We start from the raw sequence: 23,438 nt of genomic DNA, 5'->3' as shown, positions 1-23,438 counted from the left end.
CCCCTCTATATATGACCTGCTGGCTGATTAAAAAGGCTATGGCTCAACAGACACCTGTTATTCAGTCACACAGTGGTTAAAACGTGGCTAACCCTTTATATCTGTGTAGTTTCAACTATAACTGTTGTGGTAACAATACTTTCTGATGCTTCTGGAATTAATTACAGTTAAATATTGAAAGTGTGTCTGCGTTGGCAAGCCACATTAATCAACAGAAGAGTAGCTAATAATTATTTAGACTAATCACCATGCCCATAGTTCACTCTGAAGTCTCACTTGCTAACATTTAATATAATGTTTTATGCATCGTAAAGGTTCTATACTCTCTGTAAAATATAAAATATAACATGCCATAACATGTTTTCATAACCTCTGTATCCAGTCGGACTTCGTTGTGCCAGTTGTACTGTAGGAGTTGTACTGTAGGAGTAGCCTTGGCTGATTTTCCTTGTCTCCACTACGGGGCGTCTGGGCGCTGCATTGACACCACACTGCAACAAGTTTGGATATCCATCCGCTGCGGAAGGTCATGTCATCATGAAAAAACTCTGGATGAAAAATGTATTGTTGCAGTTTCTTTAAAATCATAAGATAGCTTTAGACCCAGGGCTACAAATGTGTGTCAAAAGAACAGAAAATATGTTGTGTTCGATTCTATTCTGAGTTAATGAGATACAAACACACACACACACCATATCGGTCCAGATCGTAACTCGAACCTTGGACTGTGTCCGTTTTCTTGGTAATGAAATAGCCTGCGCAGTGCGTTAATCAGTGTGATCTGACAGGCTATGTCTCGGTCCCTGTCCTGAGCTCCTTCTCCCAGTGCAAACGATACTTTCAGCTCCCTCATAGTAATTGAATTAGTTCGGTTGGGAGGGGAGGGCGTTTGCTTTGTTAGTGTGACGCCCATTCAAAATTCAAACCAATGGGACTATCCTCCGTTCGGATGTAACCGAACCCACTTTCTGTCTGCACCGGGCTGCCTTTGCTCTCACCGTCCCTTTAGTCTCGTCCCGTTGAATCTAAACATCAGGGGAAAGAAGCACATGAATAAAGCGTGTTTTATTTTTTCTCTCCCAATGCTTATATATGAAGAGGACGCAGTGGAATGCTACCATTTGGGTTCCGGGTAAAGAAGCGTCTCTACTGTCACCCAGCAGTAGCGCGTGAGAGAGGCTCGAGGGCGGACTCCTCCCCACCACCCCCTTGACACTTCCAAGACAGCGCTGAGAAAGGATAGCTGCCCTTTTCGGCCAGTCTGCGAACGGAGCAGAGACAGCCGTTACGAAAAAAGGACTAGACTAGAACCGGGGGTTGCCTATATGGCGTTCCATCTCTGAAAACGTGGACATTGAAGGACACGAGCTATAGGGGGACATTGGACACATATTGCTCCTTTTCCTTACTCAGTCTTGACACCGATCCAGCTCAGCGCATGACCGTACAGAGACTGCGGTAGTCTGTTAGAGGGGACTTCTAACAACTGTTTTATCAATATTTGTTTGATACCCCTATATGTGTATTTGTGTGAACATATTTTGTCTTGCCTAGGAGTAATTTTTTACGCATACTGGAACCGTCAAAACGGATGTCCCGTGAACATATCATACAACTGGACCAGACACTGAACCTGAAGAGAGAAGCACTAACCACAGTGACACTCGCATTTGATAACTTCACCTGCTACTGTCGTCAAATTAAGTGTGATTCCAATTGACCAACGAGGCGTCATCTCTATTGCAGGTTGCGCTATCAAAGCCTCTCGCACCTTGGGGTAGGAGACAGCGATTTTCTGTTGTTGAATTGTCTTGCCTATTTCTGCCATTCATAAACTGCGACAGAGGACAGAAAAGGCACACAAATGTAAACAAGAGAAAGCATCTCTCCTGCTGAAGTGTACCCTAAACTGACTGATCCCGCAGTCACCCCGCATCGAAGAGGAATACGTGCCGAACTTTGCTGTAGTGATGCTGCAAGTGGAGATGGTGCTATTCGTCTTTCTGGTGATATGGATGTGTGTATTCAGCCAGGAACCCAGCTCCAAGGTGGTGGCCGACCGCTATGCCGTCTTCTGGAACCGAACCAACCCCAGGTAGGTGCCACTCAGAGCGTCCAGTGGGGCCGAAGCGAGTCGATGTTCTCCAGGGGCGGCCCGTGTGAACCAATACGTTTCGGTGGATCAAATATATAGACCGATGGCGGTGCCTTTTATTTAAGGTATAGATTACTGCCTATTGAACACATCACTCAGATGGGTTATATTTCCCAGAAATGTGGGTCGGGTATTGATGCAACAGAACACAACCTGTGCACACCGGGTTGGATTTAGGCTAGCCTATTTGGGATATATGCTACACTGAATTGTATACAATCAACAGTAATCAAACTCGTCAAGTTATCAAATCTGTCATCTTGGCATATAATAAAACTTCGATGTGTTACCCGAAAAGCGCACTGTTGGAGAGTAAATTCGCAGGGGTTCCAGTACAGTACAGTACCAGCATTCGGTGTTACTGAAATTAACCCCCAACTAAGAGTGTGCGCTAGTGCCGGTTTTCTGGATAGACACCGGGTTAAATCATGGAACGTTATTTGATTAGAGTAAGCCTGCTGTTGGCGCATGTACGATAGCGCGTGGATCATTGCGTTGTTTGGACGGCGTACACGCGTATTTGTAGCTTACTTCTCTCATCTTCGAAGGAGCGGAATTCCACTCCAGGTAGCAAATGCTGGTCAAACATGGCACCATGATTAACCCAGATTTCGTATTTGTAAGAACAACAAGCGGGGTGAAAAGGGAACCAGTCAAGTCTGTAGGCCTTCCGTTTATGTTTTGGCACTAGTTGTAGCCTATCGGCACATTTGCGGATCCCTCTTACAATTTTGAAGATGATCAGAAATCAATAGGCCTTGCCTACTCAATCAGGAACAGAACGCTTCGACAGGCTGATATAGGTTGGACTTAATTTCGTCTTTTAATTTCTTGTCTTCTCTTTTGATCATGATATGAGCTGTTCACCACGGATTTATCCAATCCACTTATTGTTCTCATTCGGAAAACATGTTTTAATCCTATGAAAAAAGTAAAACTCCTCTGGATTTCCCCCCAAAATCTTTTCACCTACTTATAATTATTATATCATTATGCGACTATTTTGCTTTATAGATTTAATTCATAGATATGTAATTAATAGCCTATGTAAATACTGTAATTCAATTGGAGGTTGACTGAAAAGTCCCAAAGAGTTCTGAAAAGCAATCACTTTTGCTGCACTAAAGTATTCTACCTCTTGCGAGTTTCGATAGGTAACGTTATTGTCATACAGTCTAAAATCACAAACATTAAAATAAATTGATGATCAAAATAGGAAATGTAGAATGTATTCACCAATTTATTAGCCCACGGCCAGGTAGTTCGAAACTGTGACACTTCTGCTCCAAAACCATTGTGCTCGCAATGATAGCCTATTTGAGGGATACATTCATAAACAAACAAAGTTCCAAACCACATTTTGCCCCCCAAAAAACCCACTTAATGGATTTCTTAGATATCAAATGATGTAACTAACTTTAGTTTCTTGAATATTGAATAAAGATGATGGACATCCAAGCGTGCATGGAGCTGTTAGGATACATTCGAATCTGAAACTTTTCCACAAAGTATGGGTGATATCAACAAGAATTGGCAAAATAATTGTTTTATTTTAGTGGAGAAAAAATATTTGTATCGAATAATTTAAAACAACAGTGATATTGATCAAGAGAGAAAATAGTTTTACAAACATAGTTATTTATAGGACTAAGAAGATGTGTGTCCAAGATGTGTATTCACCATATTCATGAAAATATCTATTTGTATTGAGTGGTACAATAAAGCACTAATGTAGCAGTATTACAGTGAGAATAAGGTCAGCGTAGGTTGACCTTTAGAATTCCTTGAACCCGTACCATAGAACGTCTAGCTATTGCCGTTTTCAACAGAGGGCCATACATGTAATAAAACTATGATGACGGAAATAAATAAAATTTTCTGGAAAACTTAACAGCAGACAATCACACTTTACATTAGTCAAAAATATGTTTACTTATTATATTTAGCTTCTTATTTTATGTGTTATTTTAACTTTAAATGAGTATTTATGACTTTCTATATCACCATTAACTCTGGTCTGAATATTTCCAATGCAGTTTTAGCTGTTCACTATTTGTTGTTTGAAGCCCCTAAGCTAATTCTCCAAATAATTTTTTAAAAGTCATTAATTGTAGCTACACAGACGTCCTTGTATAACTATTTATGTTCAGTTTGAAGTTTGTGAGAGAAAAAAACGATTAATCGCTGAGAGCAGTTAGTGGTGATGGTACAAGTGTAGGGTTCAGCATAGAGGCCTAGTAGAGCTGGGGTTGGGCGGTTCTAGCTGTAGACTAGAGATCCCCAGTGCTGATACACTCCACCGTGACTGTTGTGGTCTAGCTCTGTGCTCCGGCTTAAGCCAGTTGTTTATTTGTGTGCCGCTTTGTTCAATACAAGTAACGCAAAGTTGGGCTCAATCTGATGTCTTACGCTGATAGACACAGTTTCATTAGGGTGCACATTTTTCACAAGGACTTTGACTGGCGGCTCTGTGGACCACTTGATTCACTCCAGATGGGCTGACCGTTTACTTAGTTCCAGGGGAAGCAAAAAATAAAAGACGCAGAAATTAAAACGTTTGAGTAAACTCACTGTAAATCTCTGGTTGAGAGTGGAAATTGACAAAAACAAAACTGTCAGGAGAAGTAAACTAGACTTCGATACGTGCTGAACTTTGTGTCTCATTGTAAAATATGAGAAATAGATTGTTTCCCTAGCCCTTGTCTTGTTTTTGAAGTCCTGACCAGCCCGAGGACAGGAAACAGGTTTTGTGAAAGGGTTTAATAATGTTAGTCATTCTCTTCTACTTACACTAATCAAGTTTGTTTGACTCTCAACCCTATAGGGCAGAGTCAGAAAACTAGAACAGCGGGAGAGAGAGGAGAGTAGAGCAGCAAAGGCGCTCTTACGGATGACTCAGTAAATAAATATGTATTCTCTCTGTATGTGGTGCATGGCGTATGTTCTCTGTATGAAATATTACTCTCCGAAAGGGGATTTGTGGAGAAATCATACAGCCCTTAGTTATCTGCTAGCGTAAGTGTTTACTCTCAGGACTTGAGTGTACAGTTCAGTGGTGTATGGTAGCAGACTGTAGGCTTTTGTAGCCCTTTTGGCTCAACGTGAAGTGATCGTTTACATGCTTCACACCTTCGGCAGGAGACTGGGAACCTGTAACTGCTTAATTACTCTGGTGAATCTCTCTCTCTCTCGCTCTCGCTCTCTCTCTCTGTCTCTGTCTCTGTCTCTCACTCTCTCTCTCTCACGTCCTTAATGAAGGGACACAGTTTTGTCTCAGGATTCTTCTTTCTTTCAGTACCTTGAGTATTTGGTGTAATGAAGGGAAGTTTGTTCTCTCTCAGGAGGTCCCTGCTGTCCTGCTGGTGAGAGCTCTCCCCACGTTCTCCCCCTTGCTTCTTCTCCTTCTCCTCTCCCTGTCCCCTGTAGCTGTGGATCTCTCTCTCTCTCTTTCGCTCTCTCGTTCTCACACTGGGCCCCGAAAATGAATGAATACAATTAAATATTTCAGGAGTCCCTCCATGGACCCAACTAGGGGTGCTTGTTGGAGAGACGCACACAGTCTCGCAGAGGTCACACACACAAACACACACACTCGGAGACTCACAGGCACACACAGAGGTCACACAGCAATACAGCACAAAGCTAGCCTGTGTCTGCTGGAGAACGTTGAGGTGTGTGTGTGTGTGTATATGTGAGATTTACCAAACAGTAAATCCCGAATGTACTGAACTGAAATGGTATTATTGACCCCGACCCCGATCGTCTGGCCTTCCTTATAGCTCTTAGGCCACTCTGTGCATGTATCATTGCTATGTGAATAATGGGTTGGGAGGTCACCGAGTGCTTGTTCCCTCTCCTTCAGACTCTCATAAACGTCTGATAATTACATCTCACTCGGTTGGACTTCTCATTACCTGTCGCTGAGCCGCGGGACGTGACAAACTGTCTGTCACTCTGCATGTGTGTTTGTGTGTGTGTGTGTGTGCACGTGTGCTGACTACACTAACACAGGCACGGTACATGTTCAGACTGTAGAGGGAAAGCCAGTCTCCACACCCCTTGGTCGTCTCTACCTTAGCCATAACTATGGAGAGATAGGAGACTAGTCCGTGCAGGGGGTTCAAAAGCCAATAAGATCTTATTTATTTACATTACGGAAGTGTTTTGATTAAAGTTCCATGTCTTATTTAATAAGAGATATATTAATTTACATGGAAGGGATATTTTAGATTAAATCCCACACCCAATGTAACAGTGGATTTGAGTTTAAATGAATTTGACCCCAATGATCTACACACTTTATCTCATCTGCCCTGTCGCTTCTCTTTTTCTTTACCCTCTGACTTATTTTCCGTCAGTTGTTTCTCTCTCTCTCTCTCTCTCTCTCTCTCTCTGACTGAATGCTGATTAGTTCTCGTTAATGGCCTCTTGCTCTGTCGTTCTTTTAACCCTGCAGCGTCCGCAAGAGCACGTTCACTGCGAGCGTAGGTTAGACTCAGCAAGGACAGAAAGAGAAAGAGAGAGACGGAAAGAGAGAGAGAGAAGGGAAAGATGGCGTGAGAGGGATACAGTGAGGAAAGGAGAGAGTGGTAGAGATACACAACGTACAAGGTGTGATAAATTATTAAGATTACGGGAAAAATATGAAGTGAGAAGAGAATGCTTTGTGATATGAATGTGAATGACTTTTACGAGGTCTAAATAGCATTCACTGCCTTTTTGATACCAATAATATCTTTCCATTTCAAGAGAGTCTTTTGGGGAAAAAACTGAATGCCGTGTTTGAACAAGTAACCTCTGTGTATTTTTGACTTAACTTATGACGCCGTCATGACAACAGTTTCATTTCCTACCTCTGAAGTGTATCCATTGTGGGTTGTTGTAATGAAAGAGAGGAGAGACCACAGTAGGGGTGGGGTTTTCTGGTAGAGAACGCAACACAACACATCTCAGTCAAATGTGTGTGGGATGTTCTTCAGTAACTGCTACTGCCTCTCGGCTCTGACCCCATTAGAGACGCCGAGCGGCGGGCGGAACAGTCAGCTCCACTGGGGTCTGTGGATGTGTCACTCCTTGGAGATTATATGAACTTGCATGTCATTGTAAGGGAAACATGCATACATTAAAACCAAATTAATATAAAAAAGCTTTTTGAGAATATGTTTTGCTGATTGTAATTGTTTTGGTGAATTTAGAATTGGTGTTTAGCGATTTTTAGCGTTCTTTACATGAAAGTTAATTCTGATCGATTTTTTTTTGTCCAAGTTTAACAGTGATGTAGATAAATGACATGGATTTGGTACATCTAAGAGAGCAGAAAATATTTCCCCAAACTATTGTAAAAAACAATGTGCATAGCACTGGCAGGCTCTAGATGGCACATACTGTACTGTGGCCTTAACTCATTTCAATGACTCACTGTGGACCTTTTCCCCATTTTCAATGCCCAGTTTTGTGCTTCGTTTTGATCTTAATCACTCCAAGGTCAAGTGGAGTGCTGAAACTCTGCTATCGGCCGGCCCATCTCCATTCAGCTGCTCGCTAACCCTCAGCTTTCACAGGAACGCTATAGCTTTACTTAGAAACAATAAAGTATTAACCAGCTTACGCAACACCCACATGTGTCTGACCGTATACTGTACTTTTCTCAAATTCTCTCACTATATTGATAAAAATAACTTTATCCCTGTCCGATTTTCCTGTGTTTCTCCTCTATTTCCACGGGTTGTTTTTATAAAGCCCTAATGCTTTCTATATCCTCCTGGTCTGAGTTTAGTTTCTGTGTGTCAGGGTTCTCCGAGGTATAAGAGACAGGGGAATATTTTATGGTCTGTTTATGGGTTTACTCTTTAAGAAATGATTCCGTACCAGTACTCCCTTTCCCAGTTCAGTAACCTTTACCTATAGACCTAAACCACACAAATGACTCTGGATCAGTTCCTAGGGTTAGATGCCGTGTATCATAAACACGTTGTTTTTTGTTCTTGCTTCTCTGAAGCTCTGAATCAGAATTGTAGAAGGATGTATATTCTATGCATTCTATTTCTATCGGCTTCATGCCTTTGTGTCTGAAACTGTTGAGGCCCCCCCAGCCTCAACCTTCCACCCCCCTTGCAGAATAAGGCCCCCACCCCCCTTTGCAGAGTAAGCCCCCACCCGCCTTTGCAGAGTAAGCCCCCCCCCCTCTCTCTGCCCACCACCACCACCAACCCTCTGGCCTTTTATTAGGAGGTCTGGAAGCAGCTGGTAGTGGCATGGGGTGCTCTGCCTTCCCAGACCAGATGTGGGCGCTATTGTGCAGGTCTCCTACCCCCCCCCCCCACAACTCCAAACCTTGACCTGTCAATCATTTATCAGACACTCTTGTCGTCCAACCCTCCAATCCTTCCCATCCTTGTCCTCACTGCTCGTCTTCGTCCGTTTAGTGTAGGGTGACTGTATGGGTCTATGCAACGTTTTAGATTTGGCTGTGGACGGGTTGTATGGAATTTGCAGTAACTCAACATTGCCACCCATGGCACCAGTTCTTTATGCCCTGTGTCAATATAGAGAGAGGAGTCCAAGAACATAACTTGGATTTTATGTTGCGTGTCTGTTTTTGGACTTATTAAATTTATGGATAAGTCAGGCGTATAGCTACATGCACATATATATGTTAAAACATTTTTTCAATTGAAGCCAAGAAAAACAAATATATATATTTTTGGAGCTTTTGATCAAGTGTAGTAAAATCATTTATTTGATATCGACCAGCTCACTTAGTCTTGCTTGATTTGTTCTCTGTGTTCCGCTGTAGAACTCCTTTACTCTCCGAGTTCAATCGCATTGTGACGCAATAACAACATTTGCATGAAGAGACCAGAAGGGCTTGATTGGATGATTGAGTTTCCTTTTTGTTGTCACAATTTACTGTGCAACTGGAAAATGTGACGCCACCGAGACCAACCGATTGAAAACCTTGATTTTACCAGACCCATTTTCCACAGATAATTCCTTTCCATGGTACACTGACTTTGACCATTCACAGACGTTTTCCTTATTTAACTTGGGGGGGGGCTGGCTTGGCGGGGGAGGGAGTGGATGTTGTTCTAGCTGGGGAGCAGTGTGGAGAATGGGTCCCAGAGGACGACACATCTCCAGTTCTAGAATAAAGAACTAATTGACAGTTGTAGCCCGTCATAAATGACTCATGAGGTAATTTCTCAGAAGTGACAGAGAGAGAGAGAGAGAAATTGTCAAATGGTTAGGCTGTGTGGTCCATTTTCCTATAGAAAAGAATGCGGCCGACCGGTACGCTCTAGTTCCGATGCAATAGATTCATGAAGAGTCACCAACGTTAGAACAGATTTCACTTCTCCCCAGTCTAACGTTCACAGTCTGCTGGGTTTACTCCCTAATGTCCCTTTCCACGAGTAGAGCCCATACATTACTGCTGCTTCCCGATTGGCAGAATATGAAATTCAGGAAGGAAATGTTAGCACGCCTTATTGTACCATGACTCCTGGTGCTTGGATAAAAGACGTTGGAGACGTCATTGCTCCTCAACGTTAAGGCAACCTACTGCATTGATCGTATTGTACCTTCGTCAGAGGGACATAATACACCCGCACCCTCATCTGTGTATTGCCAGCCAGAGCCACTGAAAGCCCAGCATGTCTCAGCATGTGGGTTTTGGATGCACAGCAGTTGGTCGGTCTGTCTGCGTCAGTCTCTGTCTGCGTCAGTCTTTATAGTATTTCCCCTAGTGTTGTCACAATAACAACATGTTACATACGATACGATACCAGGCCAAGTATCACGACGGCGGAGAAAAATCAGTGGCCTAGCTCCAAAAGAAACTGAAATTCACACTTCTAGTCAACGTGGCACATTGAACTTCGCACTGTTCAGTGTGTCATAGAAAACGGCATTGGATGACTGATTCGCTCACATTTGCAGAGGCCTACCTGTGATTTGTCTGGATGAACGGGGGGTAGGAATATACATGCATAATGATCTGCATGTCTTTGTGTCAGTACAGGGAAAACACTGAGGGAATGCTGAAAAAGCGGAATGCTGAGAGAAGCAGGTGAGTGACGGCTGGTAGGGGATGCTCTGGTTTATTACAGCTGCCAAATGGGATATGTGTATGGAAGTGAAGTGGATAGTATTGGACCTGCGCATACAAGAGACTAGTGGCTTTTGCTTAAATTCAACTGAATTTATAAAAAGAAAAAACTGACTTTATAACCATTTTATGACAGGTGCCAGCAGGTTTTTTAGATTGGTAGGGCTGAAAGGTTGGGAATATCATATGAAACGCTACTATGGTATTCTAAAATGTTGGTATCATAAGTATCATGATGTTTTGGTACCGTGATATTACCGTGGTACCGGTATACCGTGCAACACTAATTTCCCCACTCAATTCCATTTCCTTAAACACAAATACAAGGAAACAAGGCCTATACCTCGCTCAGCCCCGCTGCTTGAAAGGGAGAGAGGAGCCACTAAACATTTAGGCCACTTCCAAACTAGCTTCGAATACAACCAACACAACCCTCTCTCACTCAACACACACACACACACCCACAAACACACACACACACACACACGCCGGGTTCTGACAGGCTGAAAGGCGGTCATTGTTCCTCCTCTCTCTGTCCACTCTCTCTCCACGGCCAGGACTGGAAGTATGCATGCACTTAAAACGGAGGGAGGAAAGGAGGGAGGGATAGATGGAGCAGTTGGAGGAGTTGATGAGGGAGGGGTGGGGCACAGCTGAAGTTGTAGCATGTTCACGGAGGAGAGAAAGAAAGGGAAAGGCAGAGTCTTATAACCGAGGGCGACAGTGAGGCTGAGGAGAGTGGTGAAGAGGTGGCCCCATGTATACCCCTCACACCCTTCTGTTTGTAACCCTCTCATCACTCCTTTCACGCCTCCCTTTCCCTCCTTCCCTGACTTTCTACTCTAACTGCCTTCTTCTAGCCGCCCTCCTTCCATCCCTCCATAGAGCTAACTAGCTTCCCTCTCTACATTCTCTCAGGTTGCTACCTTATTTCCCATACAGAGGTAGTTGATTACCTCCCTTCCACACAGGGCTGGCTAGTAGCTAGCTCCCTCCCTCCTTCCCAGTGATGGTGGGGTAGGATGGGTCTATGCAGAAAGGATTAACCCTTCTCCGGTTCAGGCCACATGTTTTGTCTCCCTTTGTGTGTGTGTGTGCGTGTGTGTGTGTGTGTGTGTGTGTGTGTGTGTGTGTGTGTGTGTGTGTGTGTGTGTGTGTGTGTGTGTGTGTGTGTGTGTGTGTGTGCGCGCGCGCGCGCGCATGAGAGAGAGACTGTGGAGTGATTTCCACTTACAATACCGCTATCACTGGGATATATTCTTAAAAGTAGTTATTTTAGACCCACCATTCCTTTCTTCGACCGTTGTTTGATCAAGTAGAGTAGACTCCTTTTACTCCTCTGTACATCAAATCTGGTTTAGAAAGGGATTCTACCGGAGGGATTCTGATTGGCTTAGCTGTATCTCCCGCACCCTTCGGTTTGGGTTCGATGTTCGAGTGTGTGAGCAGAAGCCCCCTGTATACAGCAGTGTTACAACAGACCACAGCACTATTCTATGACCTCATTTTCTACCATACAGGGGAAGCAATTAATCCACGGAATGTGTGTTAAATCCTATCCTCACCCTCTCCTCTCCTCAAGGCCCAGCTTTGGTTCCCTGGATAATCCAAAACATTATCCCAGATAACCAAATATGACACCCCAACGAACATAGGGCATACACACACAGACCCCCGCCCCCACACACACACACACAAAAATGTCTTTGTTCTATTTAAGAAGTAGAGTTCATCTATTTTGTTTGGCTCTAGTTGCGGTATTTATTCTCCATGTTTATTTTTTACCCCCCAAATCTCTCCAGAGTGAGTGTGGAGTGAAGCCCCTATCCCGGGCCTTTTGAATCTAACGTTACTACCCAGGGTATTAACCATGGAGTCACCGAGAGGCTTAAAAAGCCATCAGCTCATTGTCCTGTGACACAAAACCCCTTCCTCTCAAATCCCCCATCCCTCTCTTCTTTCTCTCTTCCTTCCCTCCTTCCCTCCTTTCTTAGAGAGCCCGGGCATTCATATTAATCAGTTTAAAAGGCTAATGAGATAAGAGAGACTTAAGGGGAGCCCCCAAAGTGCCCTAAGCCTCCAGGATAAACAGAGGTGATGAACGTGGCCTGGGGCTACAGTCAGTATGTGGTTTTTTAAGGATCACTACACTTTAGTTTTGAATACCCTTTATTTGGTACAGTCCAGTCAGAATTGAGAAATGCAGTACTTTAAAAAAATATATATACATAAATAAGTTTGGGGGAAAGTGGGGTGTGGTGGAATGATGTTTGGGGGTAAAGATATGTGGAATCGTAGTTGAGACTTAGCTGGTTGTTTGTGAGGTGTGTGGGTGTTATTTGAAAAATATGCCTTTTTCGTTCCCCCTCTCTCTCTCTTGATCTCCATCTTGCCCCTCTCTTCCTACCGCCCTTACAACCCTGGCAGCTGCTTCTCTCTCTCTTTCTCGCGTGCATGCTCTCTCCCGAAGATTATTAGTAGATGTGTCAGTAATAATTCCTGGGTTTTGGGGAATCCTGCTGGGGTGACCCAGCATGCACTGTGTTAGGTTTAGGCCCAGTGTTGTGGCTGGCCTGGCTGACTGACGGCTGGCTAACACGTTACTGTATCATGTGTGTCCGTCTTTGTGGCTAGCCAACCCTCTCTGTGCATTCAAGATGGCTAAGGTGAATCCAGTGATGGGATAGGAATATTACACGCTCTCTCTCTCTCTGTCTCTCTCTGTCTCGCTGTCTCTCTCTGTCGCTCTCTCTCTCACTCGCTCTCTCGCTCTCTCTCTCACTCGCTCTCTCGCTCTCTCCCAGACTGAGACAGGGCCATGCGAGTGAAAAAACATGGCGGCTCAGCGAGGAGAAATAAAAAAAAAACGTGGCGCCATCCTTTTGAGCAGACACAAAGAAAGGGGTAATGCTGGCAGCCATTCTTTAGCCAAATTATACAGCCTTACATGACAAGAGTTTTTGGAATTTTTTAACTGTATATAAAATGGCCCGAAATCAGAGACGTGTGATTTTAAAGGAACTGTCTTCCGAATGAAAAGAAAATCATCTCAAATGAATCTGTGATTATCTGACAATATTTCACCAGATCGAAGGTGGGTCAGTCACAGAGCAGAAATAGACATGAGAGACATGAAATAATGCAATTTGATAACAAAACAAGGGCATTCTGACTTTATTTGATTTAAATCTCTACAGTTGTACTGTTCTAAACATTTCCTTTTCGGGCAATGAATAGGCACGCATTCTTGTTTCAGGCATTTCCATCTGTGGGGTTGGTTTTTGGTTTTGAAAAGGTCTCTTTGGAATATACAGTAGGCCGACTTGAGTTCCTTCGAATACGGAACACACAGAACACCAGTGTTCAAGTGTTTCAGAGTTCCATAGTTCCGTCTCACCTGCTGTGCTCTGTACTCCTCACCGATAGAACTTCACGTCAGTTCTAAAACACGACCGGAGACAATCCAGTTAGGATTAAATGGGGGGGGGGGGGGGTACGGCAAATGGTAACCTAAATAGTCAAGATTGCAGGAGGTTTTTTATTTTCGCAGGAATGAACAATGTTGGAATGGCCTCATTAGGCCTTAAGTTATGCTGTGTTCCTCTTAAAATGAATATAATAATAGGACCAATGTCTTGAAACAATTACACGTTTAAAGAATAGGAACGTGTTTTATAAATCATGCATTTGCAATGAGTATGATATTTTTTACTGTAATTGTATTTAATTGTTTACCTAAATGTAAATCTTTTCCATTTTATTTTTCTTATTTATTGTGGGGTTTATTCATGTTTATTGTTATTCACACTTTTTTTTATTACCCTTCCATCCTATTAAAATGTCAATTTCATTTACTTTTCATTGTCAATTATTATTTGAAATATATTACATTTGTTGTAATATTTATATCACTGCAATACAACTATATATTTTTTTCTTCTTAAAAGTAGGAATTTATATAATGTTTAAAAAAGCTGGAAGATTTCCACTTGCCTCTGTCTTGCTTATTTTAACAATGTAAAAAAACGTCATATTTAGGCCTAGCTTAATTTAGTAAAATATTTCACATGAAGCTTCTATTCTTTTTTTTGTTTCATTAATACACATAAAACATCACAAAATATATCCAGACTGGAGCTTTCATTAGTATTTTCGCATTAGTACCAACACACGCATTACAAAAACTCAATACAATGGCAATTAGATTTGTTTTCGATGATACAGCTTGCCGCTTGCAGCTGTATAAAGTGAATTATTTTCACATGATGAGAGACTTAACGGGAAATGTGCTAAGCTAGATTATTAGCCAGTAAGGTATAAGAGATAGAACCTTTCCTTGTATTGGATTGGAACGCAACCCGCTCTGTGCTTGGGGGAGGACGATTAAATATTTAGAGCTGTTTGCGATCTCCAGGTCGAGCTCTACTTGCAATCCTTCGCACGCAATTCTGGGGAATCGAGGTCAAGGCGGACATGTTTCAAACCTTGAAGGTGACAGACTGTCGTCAGTCTCAGGACTCTGTTCGTCATGTGGTTTGACCCTGACTACCTTTTATGATACATATTATGTGCGATAATTCACTTTTAATGAGTTTTCTGAGAGGTCAAATTGGCGTATTGAATGTTGCTGTTGAAAATGTTTTTTTTTTTTATATCACCTTTTACTTTGAGGATGACTTTGAGTGGTACTTTTAGTTTACTACTTACTACCTAGTGAGACCCTCCATTTTCAAATCGGACGCCATTTTAAGTTAATGTTTCAGAGCAATTTTCATATGAATGTGGTCTGTTGACAATTTTTTTTTCTTCCAAAGTCCCAACTTTCCCAGATATAAAATAACATGGCAACCAAGTAATTAATCAACAATATACTTGGCATCACCAAACAAGAGGCAACACACATGCTGTTTTACAGCGTCATATTCCGAAGCCAGACGTGTCAGTCTGTGACCTCACCTCTCATTGACAGGTGTCAATCGCTCAGTCCCTCAACATATCCTCCACCCCAATCTGTTAATGAGCAGAGGAACAGGGTCTTTAGTAATCTAAAGTGATCTTTAGTAATGCAGTATCCCCCTCTCCTCTCACCCTCACTCACTCTTTCTGTGACAGGGAGAGGCATTCTTATATTAGGGCCTGTTCGGGCTTCCCTCTGTCTGTGGTACATTAACGGCAGAGCGGAGCAGAACTCCCCCTGCCTGTATCAGTGGTAAGAGGGACATGGCACGGAATCGGGCTGAATTATTCACACTCATAATCGGCCTTTATGTCCCGCCTCCCGGCCCGGGCACCACTGTTATTCTAGTGCATAATTGATAGTGCTCAGAAGTGGAAAAGTTAGAATAGCAGAAGTAATGCGAAGCGAAAGTGTAGCCAGGCGGCGGCGGGAGCGGAGAGGGGGGATTGGAGTAGAGGGGATTGGAGTAGAAGTGGGGAGGCAGACAGGGAAGTGGGTTTGGGCGCTGTTGCGCAGAGCTTGTGTTAGCCTTTGTCAGGCTTAGCTGGGGCTAGCGCGAGGATCGCGTGTGCAGGCCAGCCTGAGATGGAGGGGGAGGAAAAAGGGGGTTGAGATGGAAGAAGAGGAGGAGGAGACGGGGATCCTGTGTAATGTGTGTTGACGCTGAGCTGGGCTAGAATGTCGTCTCTCCCCGGAGTCAGATTGGAGTTTCGCGACTGGACTGGGCATTTACTTCCCTTTTTTTTACATCCCTTCGCACATAACCCAGTCTGGAACGGCTTGGGATTAGATGTTACTGGAGCATTCGAATGCTAAAGTGTTACAAAGTTTAACCACGAAAGGCTGATGAGGTAAACATTTAGGAAACACTTCTCTCGTCTTTGGGATTTTTTAATGTTTCCGTTTCCTCGATTGCAAACAAACCAATCAGCTATAAATGATGGACTTTATTCGATTGTCCTTCAGATATATTTGAGTGTGTTGGTGTTTATTTTGGAACCCCTCCAACACACTTTCCTCTGACTCCTACTGTACTGCACCACAGGCAGGTAGATGAGAGAGGCATTGACATCACATTACAACCATACGATACAGTGATCGATAAACTGAAACCTCCGGAGAAGAGTAGTTACTGGCTGAGCTCCAACACCAAACAGATGCTGTCCATTGAGAAATTGACCGAGATAACCTCCTGAAAATGTTTTAAGAAAGCAATTCCCATCCAGGAAAAAATAGCTGGCTGTTAAATTCTTCCTATTTAACTGACTGTACCTGACTCGCCCTTATCTTCCTATCTTTAGGTCATTGATCTATTTCACAGCGTCAACTGTAAGACTACTGGGTTTAAAAGACACCCTCAAGAATATTCCTCCTCTATATTTCCCTCTGTCTTCTCTCCCAGTCGGTGTGAATGGGTATCCTGGCCACGGACCCCCACACTTCTCAGGTGGAAGCTGTAAACATGGCCCCAGGTGAAACCTATTTTACACCTTGCTGACCCTTAACAAAGACCGCACTAACTGCTGCCTAGCACGCCCTTTGTGCTTCGATAACAAAGCGCTTTAGCTGTTATTAACCCGCAACCTGTATGCTGCAGTGGTAACCGGAGATAGCTTTCATATCAGAGGTTGGTGGGAAATGTTTAATCCTCTGCTCGAAACCCACCAACACACAACACTCGGGGATCATGCTTGGTAAAGTGGCCTGCTTTGATAGGGAGATCAGTTGGTAGTGACTGGGGAGACTGGGAATTGTGGTAACAGACACGGAAGAGATCTGTAAAGGAGAACATCTGGAAAATAATACAGGTCACATACAGTCAACCGGAGCCATGCATGTTCAGTACCGTACACTACATGTCCAAAAGTATGTGGACACGTGCTCGTCAAACATCTCATTCCAAAGTCATGGGCATTAATATGGAGTTGGTCCCCCCTTTTGCTGCTACAACAGCCTCCACTCTTCTGGGAAGGCTTTACACTCGCTTCCATTCAGCCACAAGAGCATCGTGAGGTCGGGCACTGAAGCACAGAATTGTCTAGAATGTGATTGTATGCTATAGCGTTAAGATTTCCCTTCACTGGAACTTAGGGGCCGAGCCCGAACTATAAAAAAACAGCCCCAGACCATTATTCCTCCTCCACCTAACTTACAGAGGACGCTATGCATTGCGGCAGGTAGCGTTCTCCAGGCATCCGCCAAACCCAGATTAGTCCGTCGGACTGCCAGATGGTGAATCGTGAGTCATCACTCCAGAGAAACAGTTTCCACTGCTCCAGAGTCCAATGACGGCAAGTTTTACACCACTCCAGCCGATGTTGGCATTGTGCATGGTGATCGTAGGCTTGTGTGCAGCTGCTTGGCCATGGAAACCCATTTGATGAAGCTCCCGACGAACATTTCTTGTGCTGACGTTGCTTCCAGAGGCAGTTTGGAACTCCTTGGTAGTGAGTGTTGTAACCGGGGACCGACGGCAGTCCCGTTTTGTGACCTTGTGTGGCCTACCACTTCGCGGCTTAGCCGTTGTTGCTCCGAGACGTTTCCACTTCACAATAACAGCACTTACAGTTGACCAGGGCAGCTCTAGCAGGGCAGAAATTTGACTAACTGACTTGTTGGAAAGGTGGCATCCTATGATGGTGCCACGCTAAAAGTCACTGAGCTTTTCTATGGAGATTGCATGGCTGCGTGATCAATTTTATACAACTGTCAGCAAAGGGTGAGGCTGAAATAGCCTAATCCACTAATTTGACGCGGTGTCCACATACATCTGGCCATTTTGTGTACATAAACACACATCCGACGTGTGGAGTCATGCATACATCTGGACATTCTTGAACAGACGAACAAGCCTTAACATATACCGTACAGTACATCGCTTAGACAATCTTGTAGACACATGAAACCCCTGTAAACTGATGCAGGCTAGACAAAAGGATCGATACGTTCGATTTTAGCATTTCCTTTTCAGCTAATTGACTCTTTAAGATATGTTGAGTGGCAAAATGAAATCCCAAGTTTTATACGTGTGATTGCGTCAAAGTGATGTTGTCCCGATCATAAAGAATTTCAGTTGAAACTTTTTATATTTACTGCACAGTATGAGTACCCATATATCTCTAGTGGAGTCCAACTATAAATTTCCCTTTGATAGATGTACCGTACACGCCATTATAGTTTAAAAGGAAGCACTCTGTCCAAGCTATATATTTTTTTCCCAACAACACTTATATAATATATTTGTATCTATCGCTGGAGTCACTACAATGTGCCCATAAAGACGTCCGATGGAAACATTAGCAGCGATACATCTGGGAAAGTCATAAAGCCGATTTACGAGTGCACTTATGGGCCATGCACCTACCGGAGCCATTCTGGAAAGATGCAGACTGAGATTGCACCAAACTCTCCCAAATTACCCTCATTTAAAACTAATGTAGAAGAAGATCGATAAATGCTCAAATCAGCATTAATCTTGAAGAAGATTATATGATCACGTTTAAAAAAAAAAAAAAGTCTTATTATATATTTTGTCGGCTTTAATTAACGGAAGACTTCGTGCACAAATGTGGCGATTAAAATGGCCATTGAATAATGTACTGGAAGGCATATATAAAACTATAGCAAATGAAATACTTATGCAAATGATACTATAATAGCAATGATATCTCTTAGATTATGTGCATACATCTATTTTTATTCCATATTTGAATCTGTTTCATGAAATTATTTCATTTGATGTCAGGGATAACACAGCCACATTTACAGTATGTAAAACTGTAGTATTCATAGATGTATTCGTCGATGTCTTCTGACCTCACATTATGCCACATATGGAGAGATCAAAAAAAACACTCATGAATATTGCATTTCTACACAACTGTGGCTAAGAGTGTTAATTTCAAGACAAGACTAGAATATCGCAGATGCCTGGTCGTCTCAAATAGCAATAGAACATTTTTCATGAACAGAAAATTCAAGATCAACCATCGTTAGTTATCATTAACTACACTGACCTGTAGCAAGCCCACAACATTTCCTCTGGTTGTCACCCTGTATAATCTAGTCCTCTGCAAACCGAAATGAGGAAGTGTGAAAAGGGCCAGCACGCTTGGTTGCGCTCATATACTTGTTTACTGAGCTTGGCTCAGTATGCTCGGGCTGAAATGTTATCGCCATTAGCAGGTATGGATTAGTTCCCCTCTCCCTTGCTGTGAAGTTAATTGAGGGAATCTTCCACCCACAGCGGTCTGGGTTCACCCTCAATCTCCATGCAGTGGCGGCGTCCATTAAAAAAAAAAAAGCCATACACAGTTTCACTTTTAATTTTGACTCCAGTCTTCCCCTCTACACCAGATGAGAGTCTCAGATAATAATATAATATATCCTCCGGTTTTTTTTTCTCTCTCCCTGAGATGTTAATGTAAAGTCATTAACAAGATATAATGGTTAATTATCCTATCACTAATTAGATTGTATAGTAGTTAGTTGGATATGTTACAGTCTTATTTTACATGAATTATTCCACTAATGGTTTGCTTAGTAATACAAAGAATTAGCAATTAAGCAATGGAATTTACAATGACACTTTTGTCATTTCTTCTTTTCCATATCTCACTCTAAATGCCTTATCAAGCAACACATTCACATTTAGCCGGGCTAGCGAGTATGGTTCTCATCACACGGTGCTGTAAAGTTCAACTCGCACGTCTACTGTACGTCTGACATTTGGTGATATTCCTTACGTGGCTGTTATTGGAAGTCTGATGTCTTTTTAATATGCAAAGTGTGCGTACACTGTTGCAATGTATCACTGTTTATCAAACAGCCAATTAAGGATGTCACCCCCCCGAGGAGAGCTGTTGGGATCACAGTGATACAGTTAGGAATAAAACTGTTAATTTATGTACACTGTTAATGCCTCCTCATATAAAACCTATTTAGAAACTACTGACAGCACATACATGTACTGATTATGCATCTCATTTGATAGTGTGTTTCTTTCTTGATGGTTATTATTATTTTTTTTTTACAATTCCTGTTATACAACACGGAGATAAACTCATGAATATGTTGTTGTAAGACAATGACATTGGGAGTTATTGCGTGTGTGTTGTGTAAATATTTTATCTTCCCATATCTGAGCCCAGGATAATTCTTACCCTCCCGGCTTTGTTTTTCTATCTCTCGACAAGTCTCTTAATTGTGTATTTTTCCTGTGTTTTACGAACCAGTAATGATTTTACAGCGGGTTGTTTTATACGGGTGTCCAAACGTGCAGCCAGGGGAAGATTTAGTGTGTTGCCTCCATTCGGCAGTGAGCTCTAATTGGAAGGTCAGGGGGACGTGTTTCGACGTAACACAGGGTCCAGCAGATCCCCCATTTACTGGAGATTTAAAGGTTATCTAAACACTGCCTATGACCTGAAGAAAGAGAAAAAACCATTCCATCATCAGATATCGTTGTTTGGGGGATACATCTGCCTTCCTCTTGTTAGTGCAAGGGATCTAATGTATTATCGTTCAACACAGTTAGTTTTACAGGGTAAAGGCAATGCATACATGACAACACATATTAATAAAAAAATATTAACTCCAACATATATCACAGTTTATGTTTTATATATGTTTAATAAAAACCAATGTGTGGAATATTTTGAAATTATTAGTCGTACGACATGATGTGAATTTGCCTTTAGACATTGTGGGGGGAAAAAACGTTAGAGGTTAGCTGTTTCTTTGTGAAGGTCACTCTGTCTTGAGTTTACTTCCTTTGGAAGTGTAAGAATGCCCTTTTCAGTCATCTGATCTTTCTCCGCCATTTTCTTTACTAGAGCAGCTGTACTTGGTATTGTACGGCGGTGTGTGTGTCTGTATTCAGGGCTGTACAGCACGCCAGGAGTTAACCGTAGCCAGGATTGGAGGGCTGTGCGGTGTGTGTCGGGGTGTGTGTAATGTGTATGTCTGATGGGCTCCCCTCCTGCATTTTGTGCCACATTTCGTGTCTGTCACCAGGCCCTCTCTCACGCTTCCCTGGGCCTGTGGCGTAGAGCTGGCGTTGATGGGGTTTGGGTGGAGGAAGGCGGAGGGTGGCGGGTAGAGGGTGGCGTCGAGAAGGTAAGTGCCCGATGTCTTGAGAGTATGGTTGGGTCTGGCTCGGTCACGTGGGCCCCGGAGAGATTTCCCTGGATGGTTCTTGGCACGCGATGCTCGGAGCATGCGCACACACACACTCCCTCATATCATACACGATTATAGACACACACACACACACACAGCCCGCCTCTCTACTGGAGTCGGGAGCCAATAAAAACATTGCGTTGCTCTCTCTGTGCCTCCTGTCACCGTGTAGAACCTCCGGGATCTGATCTGGGAAGACTTAAATCAGGCTCTGTCCCTCTCACATCATGTCTGTCTTAGGTCTCTGATGACACATCTGCATCGCTAAATAAGTCCTATACTCCTCATCCAGCGAACTCGGCCTTTTGTTCTTTCTCTTTAAACAGTTTGTTTTGTTTTTTCATTCCCAAATACAGTCCCTTCTGCGGCGGTGTGTATGTAGGTGCGATAAAGACATGTTTGCCCTCTCTGCTGTTCCGATGGCTGTGTGGTCCCCTCCGTCCCTGTTTGGTAATAGAGCAAACCGAAGGAGAGGGAGAAGGAGAGGTGAAGGTTCTGCAGACAAAGGGAAAGAATGTGCTGAGCAGAGCAAGGCTAGGAGAAGGGATGGAGGGGGAGGTGGAGAGAGAGGGGGGAGCACAGTGTGGACCAGAGCTAGACTAGCATGATTATGACTGGATTGTAGTCCTCTCCTCCTTTTTTCACCTCTTGCCTGTACATGGAGATGACTGGCCCCTATTAAAGCATAGATAATTGATTTTCTAATCCTTTTCCCCCTCCTTTCTTGTTGTAATGCCCTTGTGCCATTACCTGCCTCTCAGAGCACCAGTCAATACAACCTCTGCATCTGTGTGGGGAGAAAAGCTTGTACAGGTGTTGCTACTGGACTGGCACTTAGTCTCCTTCCCTCCCATTCTTCCTTTCCCTGTCTCTCATTTTCACTCCCCTTTGTTTCTCTCTCTCCCTCCCTCCTCCCCTCTCCCCTGCCTGGCTTCCCTCTCTCTCTCCCTCCTCCCCTCTCCCCTGCCTGGCTTCCCTCTCTCCCTCCCTCCTCCCCTCTCCCCTGCATTCTCTCTCTCCCTCCCCTCTCCCCTGCCTGGCTTCCCTCTCTCTCTCCCTCCCTCCTCCCCCCTCCCCTGCATTCTCTCTCTCCCTCCCTCCTCCCCTCTCCCCTGCCTTCCCGCTCCCTCCCTGTGAAAATATGTAATGTGGAGAGGTGAAGAAGTTAAGAGATTGAGAATGCATTTACAGCTCTGCTCTGCTCCCCTCCCTCTGCCCTGCCCCGGATGTGATGAGAGTCTAAGAGTGTGTGTGTGTGCGTGCGAGTTTATTTAATGAGAGTCTGAGAACCTGGTTGTGGGTCGGTGGTGTCTGTAAGAGGTGGCGGTGAGAGAGGACACGCGTGGCAGGGCTGGATGGTGTCCATTATGACCTTTGACCCCTAGGGAAGGTTGCAATATACATGCAAAGAGGAGAGCGTCCCGTGTTGTATCCTTCACCATGTGATGCTCATACTGCCCTTGTGAGAGACTGAGAGAGATTGACACTGTATTAGTAGATACACACACACACACACACACACACACATACACACACACACACACACACACACACACACACATACACACAATACATGTGGACATGCAGAGGGACCAGGAGGACAGACACACTGAGCCACAGAGAGGGTGGGATGAGGGAAGGCTTAATGTGTAAAGTACCTTGTTGTATGGGATGAATTTAAAAAAGGTTGAGCGGAGAGGGGTGAACAGAGAGAGCGACGAGACTAGATAACACATAGAATGACCCATTTTGAGATGGGATAGAATATTGAATGATTGGTGAGTGGTGATAAATATTGTATTTGTTAATTTGTTAAAGCTGATACCCACTATTTGAAACACAGGCACACAGACGCACACACAATACCTCTCTCTTTGTGTCTGTGTTCCATTGTCTGTGACTCAGTTCTGAAGTGAGTGACCTTGTTTCTAGGCCTGAGTTTACTACCCAAAATAAGAGAGGGATGGAGGGAGAAAGAGAAAGAGAGCGAGAGAGGGAGAGACAGGGATGGAGAGAGAGAGAGACAGGGATGGAGAGAG

At 43.5% G+C, this 23,438-nt stretch overlaps 1 protein-coding gene across 2 annotated transcripts in view; it reads left to right on the top strand.

The window, feature by feature from the left end:
• Positions 1–964: 964 nt before the first annotated feature.
• The window catches only part of LOC139576442 (ephrin-A5b-like), a 114,718-nt gene continuing 92,244 nt past the window's right edge, over positions 965–23,438 (top strand). The window contains exon 1 of one of the 2 annotated variants that reach the window (XM_071402569.1): positions 965–2,095. In XM_071402569.1, coding sequence (XP_071258670.1) covers positions 1,971–2,095 — 125 coding nt within the window. In that variant the 5' untranslated portion in view covers positions 965–1,970. The remainder of the gene's footprint in view (positions 2,096–23,438) is intronic. The other variant, XM_071402568.1, reaches the window with a different exon arrangement.

The sequence above is a fragment of the Salvelinus alpinus genome, chromosome 5 (assembly GCF_045679555.1).
Source record: "Salvelinus alpinus chromosome 5, SLU_Salpinus.1, whole genome shotgun sequence".
In the NCBI taxonomy this organism is placed as follows: Eukaryota; Metazoa; Chordata; class Actinopteri; order Salmoniformes; family Salmonidae; genus Salvelinus; species Salvelinus alpinus.
This window is presented reverse-complemented; position numbering and strand designations above follow the sequence as displayed.